The sequence below is a fragment of the Neltuma alba genome, unplaced genomic scaffold (assembly GCF_004799145.2).
Source record: "Neltuma alba isolate B1F8T4 unplaced genomic scaffold, ASM479914v2 tig00012846_pilon, whole genome shotgun sequence".
Classification (NCBI taxonomy): domain Eukaryota; kingdom Viridiplantae; phylum Streptophyta; class Magnoliopsida; order Fabales; family Fabaceae; genus Neltuma; species Neltuma alba.
In genome coordinates this window covers 355,243-381,759 of record NW_021637233.1, presented here as the reverse complement: position 1 = coordinate 381,759, position 26,517 = coordinate 355,243, and the positions used below count along the sequence as shown (strand labels likewise).

Below are 26,517 nucleotides of genomic sequence, written 5' to 3'. Positions count from 1 at the left end.
ACACTCGGAATCCTAATTCCATAAAGATGACTGCACCTAGTTGTGAGCATTGTAACTCTGTTATGCACATCTCTACTGCTTGCCCTCATAGATATGAGGAAGTTTCCGCCATGTATCAAGGAAGGGTCAATCAATCTAAGCAATGGAACCCATACTCAAACACATATAATGAAGGATGGAAAGCTCATCCAAATTTCTGATGGGGAGGAGGTGACAATAGGCAGGTTCAAGAGGGGTTTCAAGGGAATATGGTTCCTCAATGGCAATCTTACTATGGAGGGTTATAAGGAGAATCTTCTAGAGCCATGTCTACCCCACAGCAATCACAGTCTAAGGATGATGAGCGGTTCTCTCGGATACTCAAGGGCATCGAGGCAATGACTAAGCACATATCTAAGTCTGAAGCTAAATCTGAAGCTAGATTTGCAACCCTAGAGAATAGGATGGAGCAATGGGAAACTAGAACCTCTAATTTGACTTCTTATGTCACTAAGTTGTCAAATGGTATGAGTGAACAGCAAGCTAAGGCTAGTGGTTCAATGTCTTCCAACACGGTGATAAATCCTAAATCTTTGAATGCAATTACATTGAGAAGAGGTAAGGAAATTGGTGCTAAGACAGTGCAATTCAAAGATGATGAAGAGGGTGAAGAACCGGTTGACAAAGAGATAGAAGTTGAGTCTTGTTAGAATCGAAGAATTAATTGCAACAGATTTCCTAGCCGTTAGAATCTTATCACTAATTATATGCTCTTTCCTTATTTGTAGACCTAGAATCATGGGTATTAAATATAGATTGATTACCCATTATTACCTATTATTATTTCCATTTAATATGATCAGATTTCATGCCCTCTATAAGAAATCTGATCCCTATTTATGTAATATAGCAATCAGTGGAATAAGATACAGAAATATTCAGTTCTTTCCGATATGGTATCAGAGCTTTCGGAAAGAGAAAATGAACAGTGATGAGTTCCCACTACTCCTCTCTGGACGTCAACCGAGCCAGGCACAGAAAGGGCCAAATTCGATCGCCCTAATGGCCGGATCATCTCCAACCAGTGAGTCGAAATCGACTCACTCCAACCCAACGTCCACTGAGACGAACACGACCCTCCAGGGAGCAACCATGGCCCCAGAACTCACCGCTGCAAATGAAAATCAACAAACCGTGATAGCGCACAAGCTCAACGGAAGTAACTACCTCCAGTGGTCACAAAGTGTCCTAATGTACCTCCGCGGAAGACGCAAAGAGAAGTATATCAATGGTCAGGCACCACAACCAGCCTCGGATGATCCAAAATTTGATACTTGGTTTGCCGAGAACAATCAAGTGATGACCTGGCTGTGCAATTCCATGACACTGGAAATCAGTGAAGGCTACCTATTAGCGCAGACAGCCCAGGAAATATGGAATGCAGCCAAACGAACCTATTCTTCTATGGACAACACTGCAGCACTGTTTCAACTAAAGAAACAACTTAGAGAACTCAAACAAGGTACTTTAACGGTAACCCAATACTATAGCTCTCTTATGAGAATATGGCAACAATTAGATTTGTTTGAAGTTCACTCATGGAAATGTTTAGATGATACTCAGTATTACAAAAAGCTAGTTGAAACAGAGAGAACCTATGAGTTCTTGTTAGGACTCAATGACACATTTGAAGAAGTAAGGGGCAGAATCATGGGTCTTAAGCCCATACCCTCACTTTTCGAAGCCTTTAATATGGTGAAATGTGAGGAAAGCAGAAAACAACTCACTCAAACTCCAGTGACCCAAAATGAAGCTTCTGCAATGGCTGTCAAAAGTGGAAACACCACAGACCAGAAACGAAAAGGTGACAAATGGTGTGAACACTGTAACAAAAGAGGTCACACCAAGGAGATTTGCTGGAAGCTGCATGGGAAACCTTCCAATCTGAACAGCAGACAAAGAAATGAAAGAAAAAGCTACCATACAGAGAAGAAGGAGGAAGAGGAAGAGAAATTAAGTCCAGAAGAGGTTCAGCTATTGAGGCGAATTCTGGAAAAACAGACCAGTACTCCAAATGTTAACCTAGTAAAATCAGGTAACTCTATAATTGCCCTAAATGCTATGGTGACTAGTGATGATGTATGGATTGTTGATTCTGGGGCCTCAGATCACATGACTGGTAACAAATCTCTGTTTAGCAATATTAAACTCTGTCATGAAAACTTGAAAGTAAAAGTAGCAAATGGAATTAGTGCTAAAGTGTGTGGATTAGGAACTGTTGAATTAACTGACTACTTGACCATACATAATGTGTTATATGTGCCAGAGCTCACTTGCAATCTCATTTCTGTAAGCAAACTGACCAAAGGTCAGATTTGTCATGTCCTATTTGATGACAGTGGCTGTATTTTTCAGGATTTAGCCTCGGGGAGGATGATTGGCAAGGCTAAAGAGTGGGATGGACTTTACTACTTCCACAAGAACAATAAGGAAACACACCAAGCTATGGTTAGCCACAACACACAAAATAGAGATATTTTACTGTGGCATCATAGGTTAGGCCACCCTAGCTTTGATTATATGAAGCACTTGTTTCCACATCTCTTTAATAAAGAAAGCTCTATTTCTCTTACCTGTGATACTTGTCAATTTGCCAAACAAACCAGAACCACCTACTCAAAACAACCATACAGACCCACTGCCCCCTTCACACTTATTCATAGTGACATATGGGGTCCAGCTAAGACAAGGACCCTCTCTAATGCTCGCTGGTTTGTTACTTTTATTGATGATCACACACGAATGACTTGGATCTTTTTATTAAAGGAAAAATCTGAGGTTTTCGAAACATTCAAAAAAATTTTTATGTTTGTGAAAAATCAATTTCAAACCACAATCAAAGTTCTTAGAAGTGATAATGCAAAAGAATATTTAAGCAAGGCCTTCAAAGAGTTTCTCGAACAACAAGGAATACATCACCAAACATCATGTGTCTATACCCCACAGCAAAATGGAGTGGCTGAAAGGAAAAATAGGCATATCTTAAGAGGTAACCCGTGCTATTATGTTAGAAAAAAATGTCCCCAATCTGTTTTGGGGAGATGCAGTATTAACATCAGCTTATCTCATAAATAGAGTACCCTCCAAAGTCATAGACTTTAAAACACCAGTACAAAAATTACTTGAACATCACCCAAATTCTCCTCTAATAAATCAGTTACCTCCTAAAATTTTTGGGTGTGTTGTGTTTGTGTACAGAAATGAAGGCAAACTCAACTCTAGGGCCGAAAAATGCATTTCCTAGGCTACTCTCCAACCCAAAAGGGATATAAATGCTACTCTCCCTCTACCAAAACGGTCCACATCATAAAGAATGTTGTGTTTTATGAAGATGATGCTTATTACCCTAAATTACCCATTCAGGGGGAGAACTATGGAGCTGCAGAATGGCTAATCCAAGAACCAGTGACACCCAACAGAACTGAAGAGACACCAAACAGACCTGAAACAATATCAGCAACACCAAACAGACCTGAAAAGACAACAAACAGACCTAAAATATCGACAACCAGACTTGAAACAACACTAGAAGAAATACCAAACAGAATTGAAACAATATCTGATACAGTAGAAGCACCTCAAGACAGTAATGAAACTTCACAAAACTCAAACCACAACCACAACGAAGATGAACATACTCTTGAGAATCAAGAATTAAATAACAACAATTACTCTAATGGAGAATTAGAAGAAAACTCTCCCACTACAAGGCATGACCATGACTCCAATCCAAGGTCAGATCTTGAAGAAATGGGATGGCCAATCGCCCTAAGAAAGGGAGTCAGATCCTGCACCCAACATCCCATCCAAAGGTTTGTTTCTTATGGTAATTTGTCAACCAGAATGCAAAACTTTATTGCTAACAGTGCGCAGGTAAAGACACCAAAACTTTCCAGCAAGCTATGGCTAGCCAGGGATGGAGAAAAGCTATGGAAGAAGAACTGAGAGCCCTTAATGAAAACCGGACGTGGGATATCACCACATTACCACCAGGAAAGAAGGTAGTGGGATGCAAGTGGGTGTTCACTCCAAAGTACAACCCTGACGGAAGCCTGAACAAGTATAAGGCCAGGCTAGTAGCAAAAGGGTACACCCAGACCTATGGAATAGACTATCAAGAAACCTTTGCTCCAGTAGCCAAATTCAACTCTATCAAAATCCTACTCTCGGTGGCTGCCAATCTGGACTGGCCTCTACATCAACTAGACGTGAAGAATGCCTTCCTAAATGGAGACTTGGAGGAGGAAGTGTTTATGGAGAAGGGGTACAAAGACCTGAAAATGCCACTAAAGTGTGCAAACTCAGAAAAGCTCTATATGGGCTAAAAAAATCCCCAAGGGCTTGGTTTGACAGATTTGCAAAGGCGTTGAGAAGGATTGGATACTCACAAGGCCAAGCTGATCACACCCTATTCGTAAGACACAGAAATAAAGGGGTCACCATCCTTATTGTCTACGTGGATGACATTGTGATCACAGGGAACGATGAAGAGTCAATAGGATCCCTAAAGAAGGCTCTTGCAAATGAATTCCAAGTAAAAGACCTTGGGCAAATGAGATACTTCCTAGGCATAGAAGTGGCTAGAACTAAGAAAGGAATTAATGTATCCCAACGGAAATATACACTGGACCTTCTCTACGAAACAGGAATGCTTGGAGCTGCACCAAGCGACACCCCGATGGAAACCTCGTGCAATTTAGAAGTCAAGTTAAATGCTACTCCAGTTGACTCTGAAAAATACAGGAGACTAGTAGGGAAACTAATCTACTTGACCCATACACGTCCGGACATAAGTTATGCAGTAGGAGTAGTTAGTCAATTCATGCACCAACCCCAAGAAGAACACATGGATGCAGTTCTCAGAATTCTAAGCTACCTAAAACTCAATCCAGGAAAGGGTATCTTCTTTGAAAAGAACAGGAAGAGAAACATAGAAGTTTACACAGATGCTGACCATGGAAGATCCCTAGAGAATAGGAGGTCCACTACAGGATATTGTACCTATGTGTGGGGCAACTTGGTAACATGGAGAAGCAAGAAACAGCATGTGGTGTCAAGAAGCAGTGCTGAGTCAGAGTTGAGAGCTGTAGCCCTTGGTGTATGTGAAGGGATATGGATCACTAGACTCTTAAAGGAACTGAAAATCACCTATGAAGGACCATTACATTTATGGTGTGACAACAAGGCGAGTATAGAAATGACCAAGAATCCCGTCTATCATGATAGAACCAAACATGTGGAAATTGACAGACACTTCATTAAAGAGAAAGTAGAAGAGGGCATCATAAATTTGTCTTACATCAGGTCATCAAGCCAAATTGCTGATATAATGACAAAACCCCTAGCTAGAGTCCAGTTTGAAAATCTTCGAAGCAAGCTGGGGATGCTAGATATTTACTCTCCAGCTTGAGGGGGAGTGTTAGAATCGAAGAATTGATTGCAACAGATTTCCTAGCCGTTAGAATCTTATCACTAATTATATGCTCTTTCCTTATTTGTAGACCTAGAATCATGGGTATTAAATATAGATTGATTACCCATTATTACCCATTATTATTTCCATTTAATATGATCAGATTTCATGCCCTCTGTAAGAAATCTGATCCCTATTTATGTAATATAGCAATCAGTGGAATAAGATACAGAAATATTCAGTTCTTTCTGATAAGTCTGCTCCTTCTAAAACCACTCAAGACATTCTCAAGACTACTCAAGAGACCTCCATTCAATCCAAAGGGCCAATAGAGAAAGGATCATCTTCCAAAGGTGATGAGGTAAACATTTCTGACTTGCCTTTTCCTCATTCATATCTCATGAGTAAGAAAGTTGTTGAAAAGAAAGATAATGATGAGCTTTTTGAAATGTTTAGCAAACTTGAGGTTAATGTGCCATTACTTGATTTGATTAAGAAGATGCCTAAGTGTGCTAAGTTTCTGAAAGATCTATGTACAAACAAGAGGAAGTATAGGCATAGTGAGAGAATCCAACTAGGGTCTAGTGTTAGTGCTATCTTCAAGCCACAGCTACCTATTAAGTGTAAAGACCCAGGTTCCTACACTATTCCCTGTACTATAGGCAAAACAAACATTTCACATGCCTTACTAGACTTAGGTGCAGCCATAAATGTTATGCCTACCTCTATCTACGAGAGTTTAGGTATCCATGCCTTGAAAGACACCAGTGTTGTGCTAGGTCTAGCTGATAGGACTGTGAAACATCCTAAGGGCTTTCTTGAGGACGTTCTTGTGCAAGTGAAGGGTCTTGTGTTCCCAGCTGACTTTTATGTGCTAGATATGACTGATGAGATTAAAGCCGATAGCACTTTGATTCTAGGAAGACCTTTTCTTAGAACAGTCCAAACCATAATTAATGTGAAAGACGGGGTCATTACCATGGGCTTTGGGGACCAACAGATTACCTTCAACATTTCTGATGCTATGAGTCAAGGTTATGCAGATTGCTCTTACTTGGGTGTTAATTTGATTGATTGTGCTGTTGATGATGTTGATGATTCACATGAATCTGAGATGCATGAACATGACTGGTATGGTGAGATTGTTGAGCATGATGATGCATTTACTTATTTATCTACCCCTCATTCTTCTTCTTTTTGCTCATGTTAGGGTGACGTGGTGTGTGTTAACTGTTTAGAAGTTGATCACCTCCTTTCCATTTCTCATGATTTTGATGCATCATCTTGTCTTAACTGTGATTCTGCCTTGAACATTACACTTGATGATAGCCTTGAGAAAGGCGAGTTTGTTGATTCTGTAGGTACTGATGATAAAGGAGCTATTACACAAGCTACACTGGTAGCTTCTCCTTTAAGTGGTGCTGGAACATTAGAAGAGGCTAGCAACAAGCTTGCTACTGACTTAGTCACTTCTAATCCCACTCTTTCTTGTGATTTACTTGATGTTTCTGTTGATAAAATTGATACCGATCCTTCTTTTTGTAGGTCATCCAAGAATGGCACTGAGTTGGGAAGTGGAGGACATACACATCATGATGAGCTTATATCTCCTTCCCCAAGCCATATGGACATGCCGCTTGCATTGAATGCACTTAACATAAAAGAATTAGTTCCTTCTATTGTGCAACCTCCTGATTTAGAGCTGAAACCCCTCCCCTTAATTTGAAATATGTCTTTCTTGCTGCTGATTCTAAATTGCCTGTTATTATTTCTAGTTCTTTGAATAGTTCTGAAGAAGAAAGATTGATTTCTGTGTTGAAGAGTCATAAGGGGGCTATAGGATGGTCTTTAGGGGATATTCCAGGAATTAATCCATCAGTTTGCACACACAGGATCCTTTTGAATGAAGGGTCCAAGCCAGTTAGGCAACCATAGAGGAGATTGAATCCTCTCATTCTGGATGTGGTTAAGAAAGAAGTCTCAAAGTTGTTGAGTACTGGGATCATCAATCCCATATCAGATAGCGAGTGGGTAAGTCCGGTACAGGTAGTACCAAAGAAGAGCGGTATCACAGTAGTGAGAAATGAAAATGATGAACTGATTCCAACTAGAGTTCAAAATGCTTTGAGAGTGTGTATAGACTATAGGAAGTTGAATGATGCTACGAGAAAGGACCACTTTCCATTACCTTTCATAGATCAGATGTTGGAGAGAATTTCAGGAAAGTCTCACTATTGTTTTCTTGACGGTTTTTCTGGCTATTTTCAGGTGCCTATCACTCCTGAAGATCAGGACAAGACTACCTTCACATGCCCTTTTGGTACCTTTGCTTATCGAAGGATGCCATTTGGGTTGTGTAACGCTCCAGGCACCTTTCAAAGGTGCATGATGGCGATATTTAGTGATCTTCTAGAGCAGAACATGGAGGTTTTTATGGATGACTTCACTGTTTACTGTGAGAGTTTTGATGAGTGCTTGAATAGCCTAGAGCAGGCTCTTGAGAGGTGTATCGATAAGGAATTGGTTTTAAACTTTGAAAAGTGTCATTTCATGGTTGATAGAGGGATAGTCTTAGGTCACCTCATCTCTAAAAAGGGGATTGAGGTTGATAGGGCCAAAATTGAAGTTATTTCATTCCTTCCTTATCCTACTTGTTTAAAGGATTTGAGGTCTTTCTTAGGGCATGCAGGTTTTTATCGGCGCTTTATTAAGGATTTTAGTAAAGTTGCTTTGCCTCTTTCTACCTTGTTGAAAAAAGACGTTGAATTTAAATTTGATGATGAGTGTAGGCATGCTTTTGACACTTTGAAATCTATGCTTGTTTCACCTCTTATTCTCACTGCACCTAACTAGAATTTACATTTTGAGTTGTCTTGTGATGCTTCTAACTTTGCAGTAGGTGCCATGCTTGGACAGAGGGAGGAGAAACAGTCTAGAGTCATCACATATGCCTCCAAGACGCTTGATTCTGCTCAAGTGAATTATACCACCACAGAGAAGGAACTGTTTGCTATTATTTTTGCTTTGGATAAGTTTAGACAATATCTAATAAACTCTCGAGTGGTTGTTTTTACAGATTATGCAGCGGTTCGGTACCTATTTAAGAAGCCTCAGTCTAAACCTAGACTACTGAGATGGGCTTTGCTGCTACAGGAGTTTGATATCGAGATTAGAGATAGAGCCGGAGCGGAGAATCATGTAGCTAACCACCTTAGCCGGTTACCTGAAGGCACACAGGGAGTTGACTCTTCTAATCTTGTCATTGACTTATTTCCTGATTCTGCACTTTTTGCCTTGGCTGTTCATGAGCCTTGGTACTCTAATATAGTTAATTATCTTGTCACTGACCTTATACCTCCTTCTATGTCTAAATTTCAGATTGATAAGCTGAAGAAGGAGGCAAGATACTATATCTGGGATGCTCTAATCCTGTGGAAGCAATGCAGTGACCAGATCATTAGACGCTGTGTTCCAAATAATGAGATCCACTCTATCCTTACCTTTGCACATTCTTTATCTTGTGGGGGGCATTTTAGTGCCAATAGGACTACTAGGAGGGTTTTAGAGTGTGGTTTTTATTGGCCTTCTCTATTTAAGGATGCTTATTCTTTTTGCAAGTCTTGTGATAAGTGTCAGAGGTTTGGGAATTTGGGTAGGAAGCATGAGATGTCTCTAAGACCTATGTATTTTTGTAAAATCTTTGATGTGTGGGGCATGGATTTTATGGGTCCCTTCCCTTCGTCTTTTAGGTTTTCATACATATTACTTGCAGTAGATTATGTGTCTTGATGGGTAGAGGCAGTGCCAACTAGAAAAGATGATGCTTCTACTGTTGCCAAGTTTTTACGTTCTCATATCTTTTACAGGTATGGCATTCCAAGAGCAATCATCAGTGACCAAGGAACACACTTCTGCAATAGGACCATCAAGTCTCTATTGGCTAAACACGGAGTCAATCACAAGCTGGCCACTCATTATCACCCTCAGACGAATGGGTTAGCTGAAGTCTCTAACCGGGAAGTGAAACGAATACTTGAGAAGATCGTGAAACCATCTCATAAGAACTGTAGTGAAAGGCTTGAGGAAGCTCTTTGGGCTTACAGGACTGCCTACAAGACCCCTATAGGCATGTCCCCCTTTCGGTTGCTCTATGGCAAGGCTTGCCATCTACCTATAGAGATCGAGCACAAATCTTATTGGGCAATCAAGGCATGTGATGCAGATCTCGAATCTTCACTAGTCAATCGGAAGATGCAGCTCCAAGAACTTAAAGAAATGAGACTTGAATCCTATGACAATGCCAGAATCTACAAAGACAAGCTGAAAATGATTCATGACAAACAAATTCTGAGGAAGCAATTTTATGAAGGTGACAAGGTTTTGAAGTTTAAAGCCCGGTTGAAGCTGATGCCTGGGAAGTTTGTCACCAAGTGGGAAGGTCCGTTTAGAGTTACTAAAGTATATCCCTTTGGCATGGTAGAGCTCGTAGATAAGGAAACCGGTATAACTTCACAAGTCAATAGCCATCTGCTGAAGCACTACCACGAGGATCAAAGACCCCCCTGATCACCCGGTTGTTCCCTTCCACCCTACTCTTTTACTTTCTGTTGTATTGCTGGTGATATCTGTTTGTTGAGATAGTTAAAGAGTGTGGGGGAGGGAATTTTTCCAGTAGTTGTAGTTGTAGTTGTAGCTGTTTATTTCTGTTTAGTAGTTGTGTGTCTTGTTTCCTCTTGATTCTACCATCTCTTTTGATCACTTGGTTTATACTTGTCTATTTTCATTTCACATTATCTTATCCTACCTCTCCCTTCTCTCTTCTTCGTGATAGTGACGTGTTGTGCTTCGATTTCAAATCAGACTTCACAACTTCCACTTCACTCGAGAGTTTAGGTTAAGATAATGTTGTTTTTCTTACATTGAGGACAATGTATTGATCAAGTGTGGGGGAGGGATTGTTGTTGAGTTGTTGAGCTATTTTAAAAAAAAATTTCACCTTTGGATTTGCTCCTGTTTCCTAAGTATTGTTGCTATAATTGCTCTCTTCTCTGCCTTATTGGTTGATTTCTGAATTGCATCGCATGATTTGAGTGATTCTTGCTTGGGAATTTTGCTGTTGGTTTCTTTGTCCTCTTGTTTTCATTCGCCTCAATGTTCTGCATTGCTGTATGGGCGAGTTGCTGTTTTTCTCTATTGCTGAATTTTGACTTTTGTAATCCTTGAGCATCTCTTTTAAAATCCTTTTGCACAATGCTTGTGAATATTGCACGGCTGAGTTTGATTGCATTTGATTTGAGTGATTTCTATTCTTAGTTGATTAGCATAGTAGAATACTTTTGGTGCAGTGTTATTTACCCTGTTTCACAGCTTGATCTTTAAGGAAGAAACCTCTTGGAGAAAGCCTTGATGGAAGGATTGTTGAGCCATATATTCTTTCTCATCTTGTGTGATTTTCACCTAGTTTTGGTTAACCTCTAGAACTTGTTTAGATTCTTTTTCAAAGCTGTATTAATACCTAGATTTGTGAAGATGATAGGGGCATTCATTTCTAAACCTTTACCCAAACACAAACCACTTCATTTAACCTTTGTTCACCCCTTTGAGCCTTCACTTTCATTCCATTCATTTTTTTTAGCAAGTTTTTTGCATGAGTTACATTTGGTTTTTCATTTTGAAAAGTACATCATTAATGTCTATATCTTTTCCTTCTTAGGTTTGGATGCCAAAAAAAAAAAAGGTAAGAAAGAGAAAAAAGTGTTTAGAAAAAGCCAAAGAAAGAAAGTTATTAAAAAAAAAAGCGAAAATAAGTTGCAACAAAAGAATAAATTTGAAATAAGGCATTCCATGGTGGTTTGAAGAGCAAGGATTTCTGTCTCAAAAGGTTAAAATCTGCACATTGGTGTTGTTTCATGATTGTACTTTAACTCACTTTTAGTTGATACTTTATTACTCATGCATTTCACTTGTTAGTCTATTCATTCATTTGGCCTTGTTTTTCGACATTACAACCCTTCAAGTCCCCTTGATCATGAACCTAAGGTATGTTAGTGGTGGAGATATTAGAATTTCTATAAGCTTATGGTAGGTGCTAAGCTAGGTGGATTGAGTGAAATTTTTCCCATTTGAGAGATGAGTGAAACACTTGTACCATATGTGAGCTCCATTATGTTTCTCTTCTTTTATCCTGCTATGTTTCTTGTGTTAATTTCTTTGCATTGAAGTATTCTATGATTGTTGATTAATTAAGAATAAAGGTTGCTTGAGTTAATTGTACATTCATGCTTAGTTAGTTTTATGTTTGCTTGCATTGAGTGTCTCTATTGGATTCTTCTTTAATGATGTTTTGCCTATGAGTGCAAAAGGCTAAGTGTGGGGGAGTTGACAAACTCAATTATTTTTATATATTTTGATATCTTTTATATGGGTTTTGTCAACTTAATTAGTCCCTTTTGACCTTAATTGATTAATTAATTGATTTAATATGTTTTATTTTGAATTATTATTTTATAGGGGCAAAATTGTCATATTTTGGTTTAATTGTGACTAATTGATTTTTGAGGACAATTAATGCTACTTTATCTTTGAATTTTTGCTTGTAGGTTTTTGGAAGATTTTGAAAATAAAATAAAATAAAAATAATAAATTAAAAAAAAAGAAAAGAAAAAAATTAATTAAAAAAATAAAAAAAGTAAAATAAAATAATAAAAGGGGGGAGCAAAACGCTGCGTTTTGCTCCACCCCTAATATCTAATATTACATTCATCATCAGGGGGACCCGGAAGCGAAACACACGAGCGGAAAAACAAAAGACGCCTAGCGAGCTTGGGGGCGGCGGAGAAAATAAAAAGAAAACAGAGCAGAGACCCACGAGCTGGAGGCGGCGAACGAAGAGAGGGGACCATTCATCATCTTCTCCGTTGAATCTTTCTGGTGGCAGAGAGAATCAGTGACAGGGGACGTGAACCAGCAGCACAACAGAACAGAGAGACAACAGCTTGAACTAAGACGCGAGCAGAACTGGGGCGGCACGAGCTCGACGAACCAGTGAACCAGAAGGAGTGAAACAGCGAAACAGAGGCTCACGGTGTCATCCTTAATCATCTTTTGCACTGTTCCGTCACGTATCTTCCATGGCAGATTGCAAAAGAGCATTGATTGTGGCATTTTTCATGGCTATGCGTGACTAGAGCTCTGAAATCCTCCAATTCAACAATAATGGCAGGAGCTCAGATCATCAAAGGGAAGTTTTAGTTGCTTTAATTTCCTATCTAATAATTGTTTAACAATTTCTAGGTCTTAGGATAGTCATTCTAATTATTGGGAAATTTTGTATTGTTAAATCTGATTATCTTTGAAGATTATTGTGACTGAATTATTACTTAGCATTTGATATTGGGCTGTTTATAGCTTTGATTTCAATTATAATGTTATGGTTATGACATTTGTATTGATTTTGGAGTTAATATATTGTGATTTTCTAAGGTGGCTTGGAATTTTGGATCATATTGTCTCTTACTAGCTTTAATTCTGTTATTTTGGATTTAAGAGTTCTAATTAAGCATTGGTTTTTAGCATCCTTAATCCCATTTTACTATTCTGGTTGCAGTTAGTAAGTTGGGATTTTAGAAAAATATTTTGTGACAACTCGAGGTGGCTTGGTTGTTGGATTAAAAGCTTAATTATAATTCTTAATTCATTGTTTTTAACTCCCACATCTTTTAGAGTGATGATTGCCTGCGTTGTTGAATTGGAGGATTGATTATTATCATTGTTACTTGTGTGTCTCATTTTCATTTCTTTAATCTTCATTCATTTTAATCACTTTTATATAAAAACAAAAAAAAAGTATTTTAATTTCAATTTGATTCGTAGTATTTAATTAACAGTTTTTCAAAATAAAGAAATCTCTTTTATAGTTTAGGTTACTTGCATTTATTTACTAGAATTTAATTTCATTTTCGGCTCCTCAAAGTGAATACGACCCGGATTGTGCACTATATTGCATTAATTCGGTTAATTTTTGGAGTAACCCTAAAGCGACAAATTAAGGGCAGTTAACTTCAATTATCATACAGCAAAACAATTTAAGCCTATCATCCTATTTTAATATATTTTCTTCTCTTTCCCGTATGCTTATCACGCTCCTTCAACAAATGTGGAATTTTTTCGAGATTAAACATACTTCAAATTAAATTCACATTATTCTGCATCCAATATTTCACACAAACATAATTACATGTATGCATTCACCTCAAATTCATTTGCTTGCTTTCAGTCTTTCTCTCGAACCCAACACCTTTCATTCTTAATTCCATAAAATTTCCAGCTTAAGAACAATGTTTAAACTATCATTCAAAAGCCTCTACACATTAAGTCTGGAATCCAGATTCAATATAACTCAACTAACACACAAGAAATCAACATATAAATTTACCCACGCGCTTCCAAAATCCTCATTCATTTTGTTTAACCCTGGCCTCTCTAACATTTAATTAACTCAAAGTTTCAGATTTAACTTTATGCTTTTATACTCAAAATTATTCACCCCTTGCTTCCACTGATCTAGAACCCATAACACACCCTTAAACTTTTAACTATTTCCTTTTCCATTAAATCCCACGGACTCGTTTCTCAAACTCACCATTTCTTCAACTTTCAACTACGTTCCATCGTAAACAGAACTTTAGATTCAATTCATATTATCCTGCATGTATGAAATATATATATATATATATATATATATATATGAATTTCATTCATCTCGTTAAATTTCCATAAAACCTGATCATTCTCCCATCTTTTAGCAAACTTGAACACGTCTTGAGTCAGAAAATGCAGTCCCAAATCTCTTGTAGCATCAACAAACATATATGCATATATATATGTATGTATGTATCATTTTCTTTTCCTATCTCGTGGGAGCTGACGCACAAGACCAATAGTTCACTGCTTCTGTTTTTAACCAACAAAAACCAGAAACTTCACAACCTACAGAACTTGTCGCTGCTCTCCAGAATCAGGAGTCATGGGCTTCGAAACTCTACACACAATGAAGCTAGAAAACATTCAATCCCAGAACACACATATATGCCTCATTCATTTAACATCCAACACCTAAAAACCAGACATCATTATTCAAATTATCAGCCCCTGTGTTAGAAGCTAAAAACCAGAAAAGAAAATCAACATGCAAGCACAAAAACACACTCCATAACCATCAATTAACATCATACAACCAGTTTCTTGGCTTAAACGGCGATTTCCCCTCCTAGCCAAGAACTTTCAGCGATCATTCTAATCCCAAAACAGCGGCCCTTGATGAAAATTAAGGTAGGGGAGTGATGAGGAGACTTACGTTAACCAAAATCACCGATTGCATGCACCAAATTCCCCTCCGATCACCTCCTCCAATAGTTTCTCTTCCTCTCGGTTTCTCAAGTCTCTCCCTCTGTTTCAGATTGCAAGTCGCAAGTGGGGATGGGAAGGGGGGCTTAAGTAGGTGAAAGGATCAGAAATGACCATTATACCCTTCTAACATTTCTTATTCCCAATTTCATCCTTTCTTCTATTTTCTGAAACACAGAATAAATCCAGAAATTATTTCACAATATCTTATATGGACTTTCCTTATTCAGTAGCTTCTTTGACCCATAAAATAGTTTTTCTAAAAAGTTTAGGTCAAAAATTAACTCCTAACTATTTTTTCCAAAAGAAAATAGCCCTTAATTCTAAAAATTAATCTTTAGTAGATCTTAAGAATTTATACCTCAATTAGCCTTTTTATCTCATAAAATAATTTTTCTAAAATTTTCAACTCAAATATAAACCTTTAACTATTTTTTCTTAAATTTTCTATGAAAATAAGTCATTTTGCTTTGAAAATTAACTTTAAAATTATTTAATCCATTTTTGAGGAAATAAAATTTTCTATAAAATTTCTAAGCATCCAAAATTATTATTCCATAATTTTTTCTACTTTACTTAGAATTAAAATAATTTTAATAAATTTTATTTTTTATTCTTTAAAATTTGGAGTGTTATAAGTTCACTAGTTTTGCAGAGAAGTAAACTTCGTCGTCTTCTTCCTGGACCTGAAGACGGCGAATTTCAGGCGAGCAAAGGGGAGGAACTGTCCAACTGTCTTCTGCATCTTCATAGAGGAGCAGGTGGTTCATCTTCTTCTTCAAGTGTGACGGTCTTGGTGGAGGAGAAGCTGCCAGCGTGGAACAGAGTAGAGTGAAAGAGGGGAGAGAGACAGAGCCGAGGAAGACGCTACGGAGTCTGTTAATTGGTTTTGCTGGCTTAACAGTGTCTTAATTCTCAGTTCATCTTATTCTTCGATTATGTTTTCGAAGCTAGATTTTATTGTAGCTGAGTTGATTTTGTTGAAAACCATTTGTGGCTAGTTTGTTTTTCTACTCTTTTTTTTTTTGGTGATAAGTTTGTTTTTCTACTTAGAGGAGCTATGAAGTTGTTTGTGATTTAGAGGTTATTCCTATTATTTTGTTATACTTAATTTTGATTCAATTTACTTAATCTCGTGTTTATTGTAATTTGCTTAATACTTGGCCACCATTGAGCTTGTTGGGAATTGATGATTAAACTTGACGAAAGGGAATCTTAAAGAGAACCACGGGATTAAGTACTGTAGAGTTGAATCTAATTTGCATATAAGATAGAAATATACCTAGATGATCCATATAATCAAATTATAGTGAAATTGGAATAATTTGTGTCCAGTATAATTATGTGAGACATTATATAATTGAGGTAGAGCTATAAGCGAACTGATAAGTATTTATAGCTATCAAGACTCTGGATATAATAACTAATAAAGTTTAACTAATTTAGTGGGGATAAGATCTAAGAAGCAAATAATAGATTAGTAACGCTAGGTTGTTTGTTTTGTTATTTGCATTTGTTAATTTGGTAAACTCTTATTTCTATTTACGTTTAATCTCATTTTCCTTACTTCAAATTCAATTTTGATTTACTTTACTTAAATAAAAAGAGAATTTTTATTGCCTAATCACTTGTTAATTTGTTTTTCTGTAAGATTGATTTTGATTTGTTATTATTTATTTTTGCGACTCGCATATTTACGGTGCCTATCAACTTTTGATAGCATCACTTGGTGAGAAACCAAAGATGAACCACTCTCCCTCCACTATAATTTTCACGCTTAATATGCTTGCCATGGTTGCATCTGGGAAGGTTGAAAAGGTTGTCCACCGCTTTGTCCACCAGTAAATTGACGATGATTAGTGAGGTGGACCTCGCTAAGATTCTGGAGATCCTGTCACGAAAACCAAAAGAGACTGTGGAGCTTATCTCCTTTGAACAGAAGAAAGACACTAGAGGCGATAAAAGGTCACGTGATGAACTGAGAAAGAGTCCAATGATGACAAATATCCCCCAAAAAAAAAAAAAAAAGCTGAAAGAGAGTCCAGAGTATGGTGATTTTGGAGATAGAAGATGGATCGAAAGTTGAGTATTTGGGATGCACACCACCATCGTCAATGTACTCACACACAAAAACTACAATCTCGATGAGACCACACTCTGATACGATGCATGAACAATATTACTTGGAGAAGAATAACCATAATAAAATGGAGAAGAACATCTTCGTTAACCATGAAGCAACAAACTCATTACAAGATCATTCTAAAACCCTTAGAAGAGAGAGAGCCATGTTATCCTCTCTCTAGCTAAGAGAAACCCAAATTACTGTCTCCCCTACATGGTGGGGATACACGTCTCATTGCATCTAAAATCAATGATAATAGATTCTTTATATACATATTAGGACTACTAACACATACAAGATCTTAATTGATTGTGTGATGAATTCTTCATTAATATCTCTGACAATCCAATATATATTTGTTAAAAATAGCAGGAAATATTCTTTTATAAATTCAATTAATTTGAGTGTTAATATGATATGTCATTTTGTAGGAGCTTTTATGAAGTTGAAGGCAAGTTAAAATAAAAGTGAAAAAATCCCACAATTTGAGGGAAAAGGGGGGAACAACAGCGAATTGGCTGCCTCGGTGACAATTTTCTCTTACCATATGATATTGGTGCAATATTAAAACACGGCTGATATGATGAACTAAACTATTTTTTATTTTTACCGCAAGACCCAACTGATTTGAGTACGTATTTTTTTCTAAACTAATTTGTCTAACTTAAAAACTAATATATAATCTAATTATGCATAGGAGTACGTATTTCAAAGAGATCATAAAACATATATTATAATTAAATAATTTATTTAGTTTTTTTAGTCTAGTGAGTTGGATTTTATATTAAGTACTCGATGTAGTATATGTAATTTAAAAGAAAGTAAGTAGAAGGGAACAGAAAGCGGATTCGCTGCTTGAGTTATTCTAATGCGCAGGAGTCATAAAGCCCAAAAATTTACAAATATGATAATGACAATTGTAAATTAGGCATTTAAGTTTAATAGATTATTTTAAGAGATATAATTAAGAACTCAAAATTTACAAATTTTTGTATCCATATTTTTCACTTCTAAAAATTTTTTTGAAACTATTAATCGTTACTAAATTGAACTTTTGGAGTCTCATTCCTTATTTTCTTTTAAACCAAAAGAATTAATGAAAAAATAGAGGACGAACTCGTAAAGCCCAGTTTGTTATAGACTTATTCAAATACATAAAACTTAATGACAAACAGAAAGTAGAACACTGAGTGCAGATGATCGTATCTTAATTTCCAACACTATAGGATTCATTAATGATGCCTGGGATCTGGTCCCCCAGGACTAAGTCTCGAGATTTGAGGTTTGGACACTAAACCTGGCTCCGCGGCTGCATTTTTCTTCACTGAAGTTGGCGTAACAAGAGGACGGTATAAGAACCCTGAAAAAGACATGAACACTAACATAAAGCACATCCACAGTGAAAACACCATTTTTGCCTTCGCCATTATTTCTTTTCTGCAAGTTAATTCTTTGAAAGAAACTTGGCATGTACAGATGAAGATCAGAACTGCAAAACTTGCTCACACACACACACACATATATAGAGGAAATATAAACAAGTGAACTAGAGATTTGAGAATATTTAATTCAAAGATTTTGAGATATTCTTTCTCTGTGCATGCATATTGAACTAATTAAATACAAAAGCATGCATGTCAAAGTCATTATTCAACTTATCAACGTAGATCATCCGTCAAAGGGCACTGCTATTAATAAGCTGCTCGTGTGCTTAATCTATGTTCCTTTCATGCTCAGAATGATTGCAATATTAAACTCCTTTACTGATATGACTGAACATATATAATTTTTATGACAAGTTCGTGCAGAGGCTGCGAACATTTTAAAACGGAAAGCTGCAAATCTTTATGATACAACTTTTATCGCTCTTGATTCTTCAAGCTCTGAGATGGGAATTTTAAAAGCTTTATTTTAATATATATAATTTTTCTTGTCAACAGATGAAAGCTAAAATGCGGCGGTTTGAAATACTTATTTTAATTGATTCAGCATGCGATTTAAAAGGTTCCAGGGAATTAGTTCAGGTCCATTTGATATGGTTCTTAGTTGATTTCTGACGCAAAGTTATTTGCGCGTGTTCAAAGCATTCCACCGGCGATTAGGAAGTGGCTTCTTATGTGGAAGAACCGAATGACAAAACGATACCTCGAACTGCAGACCCGCACATAAAAAATCAATTTCTTTTACAGGCTCACTTGGGCTTTCGTGGTTCGTTGCTTCACGTTAGAGTTGGAAAATGAGCCAGCCCAATGTTAATAGGCTAAGCCCGATAATGCTTAGATGGGTAAGATTTGCATTACTACATAAAACTATCCATAAATCACCAAAGATATCAACGTGGGTTGAATCTATCAGAAAAAACTAATTCCTCACAATATGACAAATTAAAGTTCGAATCCCTGTTAAGAGAATTGTCTACATTTAGTACTCAATAGTGTCTCAAATAGTATTATCTCTAATAAGAGAATGCCTATACTTTGGTAATTAAAAAGAAATCACTAAAGATTGGTTTTAGTGAATAGGATTAATAATCTACCAAGTTTTTATCCTTACTAGAAGATGTACCCACTTTTAGCACTTCGAATAGGGTTATATTCAATAGGAAGATACATATGTATTAACAAAGTGAAAAAGCTATTTATCAGCAGTTAGGCGCGGGAATAATTCTGCTTCCCATAAAACTATCAAAAAATAGATGTATTGTTTGCCCATTTGTTTGATTCTTGACTAGTATAAAGTTCCAAACCAGTTACATCCCCGATTCATTATTTGATCCGGTTGTAATAACATTATACGTGCTTTTTAGTGACCATAATGACATATTGTACATTAAAATGACTTTCTTCCGAGTCTATCCTCAACCATTCATTTTTCTGATATGCAACGATATAGGTGGGAGGAGAAGAAAGTGACAAAAAGGAGATCCAAATCCCTATTATCTTGTTTTTACCTTATATTGACCTCTCATACGAAGCACTAAAAATTTTTGTCCATTTAAGTACCCCTTTGTTGGCATCATAAGTATAGTATTTGAAGAAAATAACCTAATGCTCCTTTCTAGTTTGTCGTTTTTACTTTTTACTCAAATTAGTTAATTAGGTCTTATAAGGGAAGTAGTATTAAAGGAATAATAAAAAGTAGAGGGGATCGAACATAGGACAGTCTCTTATTTACTCACTACTACAATGAAGACTTTTTACTTCTGTTTTGCATGACTTTTTACGTCTGTTTTGCAGGGGAAATGAAAAGAAGGGACATAAAAAGCACCCCCTTTTTACTTCTGTTATGAACAGACGTTAATTCACGTCTGTTAGAAAAAACAGACGTGAATTCACGTCTGTTCTCTCAATAAACAGACGTGCATTAACGTCTGTTTATAATAAAACAGACGTGAATTGACGTCTGTTTTTTCAAACAGAAGTAAAAAATCATTTTTTTACTTCTGTTTCGCTGAACAGACGTGAATGTCCTCTGTTTTTTTTTAAAAAAAGATTCAATTCGTATATACTACTTCTCCTACAGCCACACAATAGCCATAATAGCCACTTTCCAGCAAGTTGAAATAGTATGAACCAGTCAATATTTTCAGCCAAGATATATCAACATCATAACTTCATCTATATAGACACATTAATTAACTAACTAGTCAAAAAAGAAGAACAAATTACAAAAGTCAATATTGATCCTATTGTCTCTAAACATAAACTTGATCAATCCCTGGACCACAATTCTTGAAGCAGTTGCTGTGCCAAAAGGTCTCGGATGAAGTTAATGTCATCAATAGTATATGAACAATCATTATCAAAAATCTGTAAATTGACAAATGAACAAATTTAAACATAGGAAGAAAATAAAATAAGTAACAATTCAATTTAAAAATTCAACTATTACAAAACTAAAATTATATTTACTTACCTCATCAAATTTTGTGATACATCCGCTCTCAATAATCTCAAACATATAACGGATAATGTAATATCCGCACTCTGTTGGCCCTTGTTGCTTAGCACACTGCAAATCACAAGGAAATGATAATCCAAATTCATATATAAAATAACTGTCATCAATGAAAGAACTTCAATTTAAAGTACTCACACTAGGATATACCCAAGTTGTTGAGCCATTTTTGCCGGAACGCTTCCCACCGGTTATATAATAAGTCTTTAAAGCCCTATAAGCAAATGAAAGCACAAGTTAAATAATTTATATTGAAAACAAAATTATTGATCTACATTAAGGTACTTACGTGTTGAAAACGCCCCTCATCTCACTGCTTGGACGACGACCCAAGGGATCAAACCAGTAGATGACATTGTCAATGGGACAAGAAACACACAAACTCCAATGACAACTGCATCATAGAGTAAGACTTATACATTACTGGATATCACAATAATTCTTAACAATTAAGTATGTATAAATAAATATAATTAAGCTACTTGCCCTTCAATAATTGGTGCCAAATAACAAGGTAATTTAGTGTCTCCAATCGTATTGCCCACATATCTGATTCTCCTATCTAGTGGGTTGTACTTCTTCTGGACACTTGCAGGGCATAAATATCCATACAAATTTCTCTTCTCCATTGATGACATGCATTTGTTATGGAAGAAGCTATCATTGAATTGAAATAAGATAATTATTAGTATGTGAAAGTAAGAAATGAGAAATTTAAGTTAGAAATGAAAAGTAAACTTACATGATTGCTAATTGAACCCATGCTATGTCCAACTCCTTCAAGGATAAGAAATCCCTGATGTCTTTGTTGTCAAGTCCAAAGAAATATGATTTTTCTTCACCCACAATCCCTACAGGCATCTTTATGTCGACCTTGTTAATTGTTTTATATTCCTCATATAATTGTGCCAAGCAGGGATATCTATTAACATCTTCCTGGTCCTAATGAAACATCAAATAAACATAATAAGTATTATAAGTATTATGTTAAAAAAATGCACACAATATAGAATAACATTTTCTTACCATCACAGGTATTATCTCCTCATCAACAAGGTGTCTAGGCCAAAGAATGAAAGTTCCAATTGCCTGACCTAACTTCACAACTTCAGCAGTCGGGAATGGCACATCCGCACCTGTCTCTCCCTCTCGAACAGTCGTAACTGTAACCCTCACTTGGTCCTCTTGAATATGTTGGTGATGGATAGTGCTCCCTTGATTGTAGAGGAGAGCGTCAGCAACAACACGCATCCTTGGGACCTCTAAACGAAGACAACAAGGTTGTCCAAAGTCCGGCGTGGGACTACTAGGATCATGCTCTCCCAATGCCCCCGGTGGATTACAACTGTCTTTAGTGCTAGGAAAGACGGGGGAATCCTAAATGAGAGAAATGCAGTATTAAATTAAATAAAAAACGTTGGTAAAACTCAACATCAATTTAAGTGAAATTGATTACAAACCTGGGGTGTGCATTGTTGTTGAACTGTCCCAATTTGCATGCTAGAGACCATAGATTTCATCTCATCACGAAGCTCAGCCATAAGCTCTTTTCGAAGTGACTGGCGTAACTGGGCCTCAATCTTGACCTCTAGCTCAGATTGGAGCTCATCACGAACTTGGTCTCGAAGTTTAGCTATCATCTCATCAGTGGGCTGACTTCGTAGAGAAGCTCGTGAAGTTTGTCCAAAATATTGGGTAAGACCAACTGTCCTCCCTTCTCCTCTAACGCGTCCGGGGTGATCAGGCTTCCCAATCGCTGTCGCTAAAATGTCCATCCTTCCACTCGGACTAAATGAACCTTCACTGCTTTGCTCTTCAAGTACCTCCTATAACATTTTAAGTATGATAAAAAATTAATGACAGTATAAATGAAAATTAATGATAAAATATAAGAAATATTACCATAAGTTAAAGTTATTTGAATTATACAACTTACAATTTTTTTAGCAATCTCAGCAACTGCTGGATTAATATATTGACCCTTCTTCATCCTTGCTTCCTTCCATTTTCTATGACGTGGAGGAGGAGGTGGGGTCTGAACAACGATACTAGGATCAGATTTTGCAGCTTCCTGCATCGCCTTAAAGTCATTCTGCATGATCCTCTCCTCAAGCATCTTGTAACCTCCACGGGATAAATAGTGCGGATATAAATTTTTAGCTTGCCTTTCTTTATTCATCGCACTTAATTCCTGTGAAAAAGAAAACAAAGTAAATTGAGTAAGTGAAGTAAATCAAATCAAAATTAAATGTTTTATAAGGCAATGTACCTGAAATTTAGGATCATGCCGTGATGCCACAAACCTCCTCCAATCATCTGGATCAAGGAAGGAGTATTTTTCGCACGGATCATCATCTTTCTTAGGCCCTCGCACATACTGGCTCGTGAGTGTGTGCTTAAAATCTTTCCAGCGCTGACGAACTTGCTGCAACAAATGCTTTTTCATTTGCTCAGTACGAGGGATGTCATACGTTTGCTGCAAAGAAAAATATATATGTTTGAGTTAAAGATCTTAGTTATAACTATATTTACAATAAAACAAATGAAATAAAATTAGAAAGTGACATACCAAAATATATTCCCAAATCCTATCCTTCGTCTCCTTAGAAATTGACTTCCAATTAGGCCATAGAATATTAACTTTGCTTCGGGCAACGGAGCCTATATAGCTAATGAATCTGTCCTTCTCTTCACCAATTGGATTCATATTGGCATCAAAATCCACATGCCTCTTCTGAATACGACCATGACGTACTGCTAACTTTGGTAGCCTTGTACTACCTCTAACCTTCCTTCCTTCCTGCTGATTGACATCATCGATGTCATAATCCTCCTCCATATCTCTCTCACAACCCTCCTCCATATTGGCATCAAAATCCTCCTCCATGTGCCTGTTGAAAAACCAAAATTAGATAAATAAGTAAATTATAGTGAATTGTATTAATATATAAATAATATCAAGTACATTGCTATGAAATAAATGAAAGAAAATAACACAAGGTACGTTGCAAAATTACATTACTTAATCTGACTTTATGCATTGTCCCATATCCCTTCACAATGATCATCTCTTGCAGCATATTCATCATTATCTACCAATTCTACTTCACTTGGTCTAGGCGGATTTGAAGCAAAAGGTGGTGTCTCATCAAGATTCATGGTAGGATCACTGTCCTTCTGCTTTTTACTTTGAAGGACAATAGACAATTTTTTATTTGCTGGATCAGTAACATAAAATACTTGTTTTGCCTGGCTTGCTAAAATGAAGGGCTCATCTGCATAACCAACCCTGCCAAGATCAACTAATGTAAATCCAAATTGTTGATCTATTTCAATACTATTGTTGTTGACCCATTTACATTTGAAGACAGGAATCTTGAAATTGGTGTAGTTTACCTCCCATATCTCTTCAATAACTCCATAATAAGCCATAGATGCCAATTTGGGGTTTTTATCTTTCGAACTCGAAAAATGCATCGCTTCAGCAACCACCATTACCCCACTATTCTGCACAGTACTTTTGTCATCTTGAGCTTTTGTGTAGAAGGAATATCCATTTATGTCGTATCCACTCCAAGTGATAACTTCAAAACAAGGACCCCAAGCTAACCATTTTATTGTATCAGATACATTGGCCTCTCTCAAAACTTTTTCACTGAACCATGTTATAAATGTTTTGTTATGCTCATTAGCTATCTGCATATCACTTTTCTTTGGATACTTTTCTTTTAAACTTTTTTTGTGATCATCTAAATACGACTGCACTTCTTCCATATTATTCAATATGTATAAGTGCGCTTGTAACACTTCTTCACGACCCATACTCTTTACCTTCAGCCCCCTGATTCCTTTACTTGTACCGTTTTCATGCCGAGATGGTGTCTTAGCGATAGATAGATATGTTTTGCAAAATTCCATAGCCTCTTCCGCTACATACCTTTCAACAATTGATGCTTCAGGTCGATAAGGATTTTTAGAATAATCCTTTAAGACTTTCATGTACCTCTCAAATGGATACATCCATCTTAGAAAAATAGGACCGCAAAGCCTTATCTCCCTCACTAAATGAATGATCAAATGCACCATGATATCAAAAAATGCTAGGGGAAAGTGCATTTCTAGTTGAGACAAGATAACATAACCCTCTTTTCCAATTCGTCCAATTTCTCTATGTCAATGACTTTGCTACAAATAGCATTGAAGAAGATACATAATCTAGTTATAGTGCTCCTCACATCATCTCTCATTGTGCCTCGAATAGCTACGGGTAATAGTTGTTGCATCAGTACATGATAATCATGAGACTTCATTCCCACTAACTTCAAATCGTGCATTGAGACAAGCCTTTTCACATTAGAAGAATACCCCTGGGGCACCTTGATGTCATGCAAACACGACACAAGCTTGTTTTTTCGACTTTAGACAATGTGTGGGCCGCAGGTTCCATATAAGCCTGCTTACCACCCTCTCTCAATTGTGGATGTAAGCGCTCTCGAATGCCCATTTCAGCCAGATCAAGTCTTGCATTAATTCCGTCTTTAGTTTTTCCAGGTATGTGCAGAAGAGTACCGATAAGACTATCACACACATTTTTTTCCACATGCATCACATCGATACTGTGTCTTACATCAAGACTGCGCCAATATGGAAGATCAAAGAAAATAGACCTCTTCTTCCATATGTTTTTCTCACTTGCAGCTTTTTGAGTCTTACCGAAAATGACATTGATTCTTTCAACTCGCTGGTAAACTTCCTCTCCAGTTAATGCCTTCGGAGCCATGCCATGCTCTGGTGAGCCATTAAAAACCTTTTTCAATCTCCGGTATGGGTGGAACCGATCAAGAAACCTCCTGTGACCGAGGTAAACTGTCTTCCTTCCGTGCTTAAGTTGGTGGAAGTATGTGTCTGCTTCACATATAGGACATGCTTTATGCCCCTTCACACTGTATCCTGATAGATTTCCATATGCAGGAAAGTCATTTATCGTTGTAAAGATCATGGCACGCAACTTAAAGGACTCCTGCTTGTATGCATCAAACACATCCACGCCTTCTTCCCACAACATCTTCAAATCTTCAATTAAAGGTGCCAAGTAGATATCGATATTGTTTCCTGGTTGTTTCGGTCCTGAAATCATCATAGAAAGCATCATGTACTTGCGCTTCATACATAACCAGGGAGGTAGGTTGTAAATCACCAACAGTACTGGCCATGCACTATGTGTGCTATTAAGAGTACCGTAAGGGTTGATTCCATCTGTACAAAGCCCAAGGCGAAGATTTCTTGGTTCAAGACCAAATTCTGGAAACATTTCATCTATTTTCTGCCATTGAGGAGAATCAGCAGGGTGCCGAAGATATCTTCCATCTGATATTCTCTCATCAAAATGCCATCTTAACTTCTTCGCTTCTGTTGCATTAGCAAATAAGCGCTTAAATCGTGGTATTATCGGAAGATACCATAACACCTTCAAAGGTTGCCCTTTACTTGTCTCATCACCATCATAGTTACCAGCACAGTCCATGTTCTTTTTCACCTTGTATCGTGAAGTTTTACATTTTGGGCACTCACGTAGACC

General features: G+C 37.0%; 4 protein-coding genes across 5 annotated transcripts; 3 read left to right on the top strand and 1 right to left on the bottom strand.

Annotated features, from left to right (window-relative positions):
* Positions 1-430: 430 nt before the first annotated feature.
* Positions 431-7,147, top strand: LOC114731806 (uncharacterized). The gene is made up of 3 exons (XM_028919062.1): positions 431-679; positions 5,708-5,813; positions 6,998-7,147. Exons 1-3 carry the CDS (start codon positions 444-446, stop codon positions 7,016-7,018), a joined length of 363 nt encoding a protein of 120 aa, XP_028774895.1. The 5' UTR covers positions 431-443; the 3' UTR covers positions 7,019-7,147.
* Positions 1,082-2,475, top strand: LOC114731805 (uncharacterized). Of its 2 annotated transcripts, none has more exons than XM_028919061.1 (2): positions 1,082-2,074; positions 2,395-2,475. In XM_028919061.1, the coding sequence occupies exons 1-2, from the start codon at positions 1,132-1,134 to the stop codon at positions 2,427-2,429; spliced, it is 978 nt and encodes a 325-aa protein (XP_028774894.1). In that variant the 5' UTR covers positions 1,082-1,131; the 3' UTR covers positions 2,430-2,475. The 2 variants fall into 2 exon arrangements, with proteins under 2 accessions (XP_028774894.1, XP_028774893.1); XM_028919060.1 differs by lacking the exon at positions 2,395-2,475 and adding an exon at positions 2,240-2,313 and having other exon boundaries at positions 1,082-2,208.
* Positions 7,148-9,580: 2,433 nt separating the features above from the next.
* LOC114731799 (uncharacterized) lies at positions 9,581-10,018 on the top strand. The gene has a single exon (XM_028919054.1). The coding sequence runs from the start codon at positions 9,581-9,583 to the stop codon at positions 10,016-10,018; it is 438 nt and encodes a 145-aa protein (XP_028774887.1).
* Positions 10,019-22,909: 12,891 nt separating this feature from the next.
* On the bottom strand, positions 22,910-23,657 carry LOC114731783 (uncharacterized). Its single transcript, XM_028919042.1, has 3 exons — positions 23,509-23,657; positions 23,243-23,415; positions 22,910-23,130 (listed from the first exon to the last, which is right to left on the bottom strand). The coding sequence occupies exons 1-3, from the start codon at positions 23,644-23,646 to the stop codon at positions 23,124-23,126; spliced, it is 318 nt and encodes a 105-aa protein (XP_028774875.1). The 5' UTR covers positions 23,647-23,657; the 3' UTR covers positions 22,910-23,123.
* Between the last annotated feature and the right edge of the window lie 2,860 nt (positions 23,658-26,517).

Excerpts from the sequence above, each read along its gene's own strand:
- LOC114731783 (XM_028919042.1), bottom strand. The coding sequence starts at position 23,646 with ATGAATCCAATTGGTGAAGAGAAGGACAGATTCATTAGCTATATAGGC. Across the intron at positions 23,416-23,508 it reads GGATTTGGGAATATATTTTG|CAAACGTATGACATCCCTCG; the intron begins GTATGTCACTTT and ends TTTTCTTTGCAG.
- LOC114731799 (XM_028919054.1), top strand. The coding sequence starts at position 9,581 with ATGTCCCCCTTTCGGTTGCTCTATGGCAAGGCTTGCCATCTACCTATA.
- LOC114731806 (XM_028919062.1), top strand. The coding sequence starts at position 444 with ATGGAGCAATGGGAAACTAGAACCTCTAATTTGACTTCTTATGTCACT. Across the intron at positions 680-5,707 it reads GACAAAGAGATAGAAGTTGA|GTCTGCTCCTTCTAAAACCA; the intron begins GTCTTGTTAGAA and ends TCTTTCTGATAA. Across the intron at positions 5,814-6,997 it reads CATCTTCCAAAGGTGATGAG|GTCATCCAAGAATGGCACTG; the intron begins GTAAACATTTCT and ends TTCTTTTTGTAG.
- LOC114731805 (XM_028919060.1), top strand. The coding sequence starts at position 1,132 with ATGGCCCCAGAACTCACCGCTGCAAATGAAAATCAACAAACCGTGATA.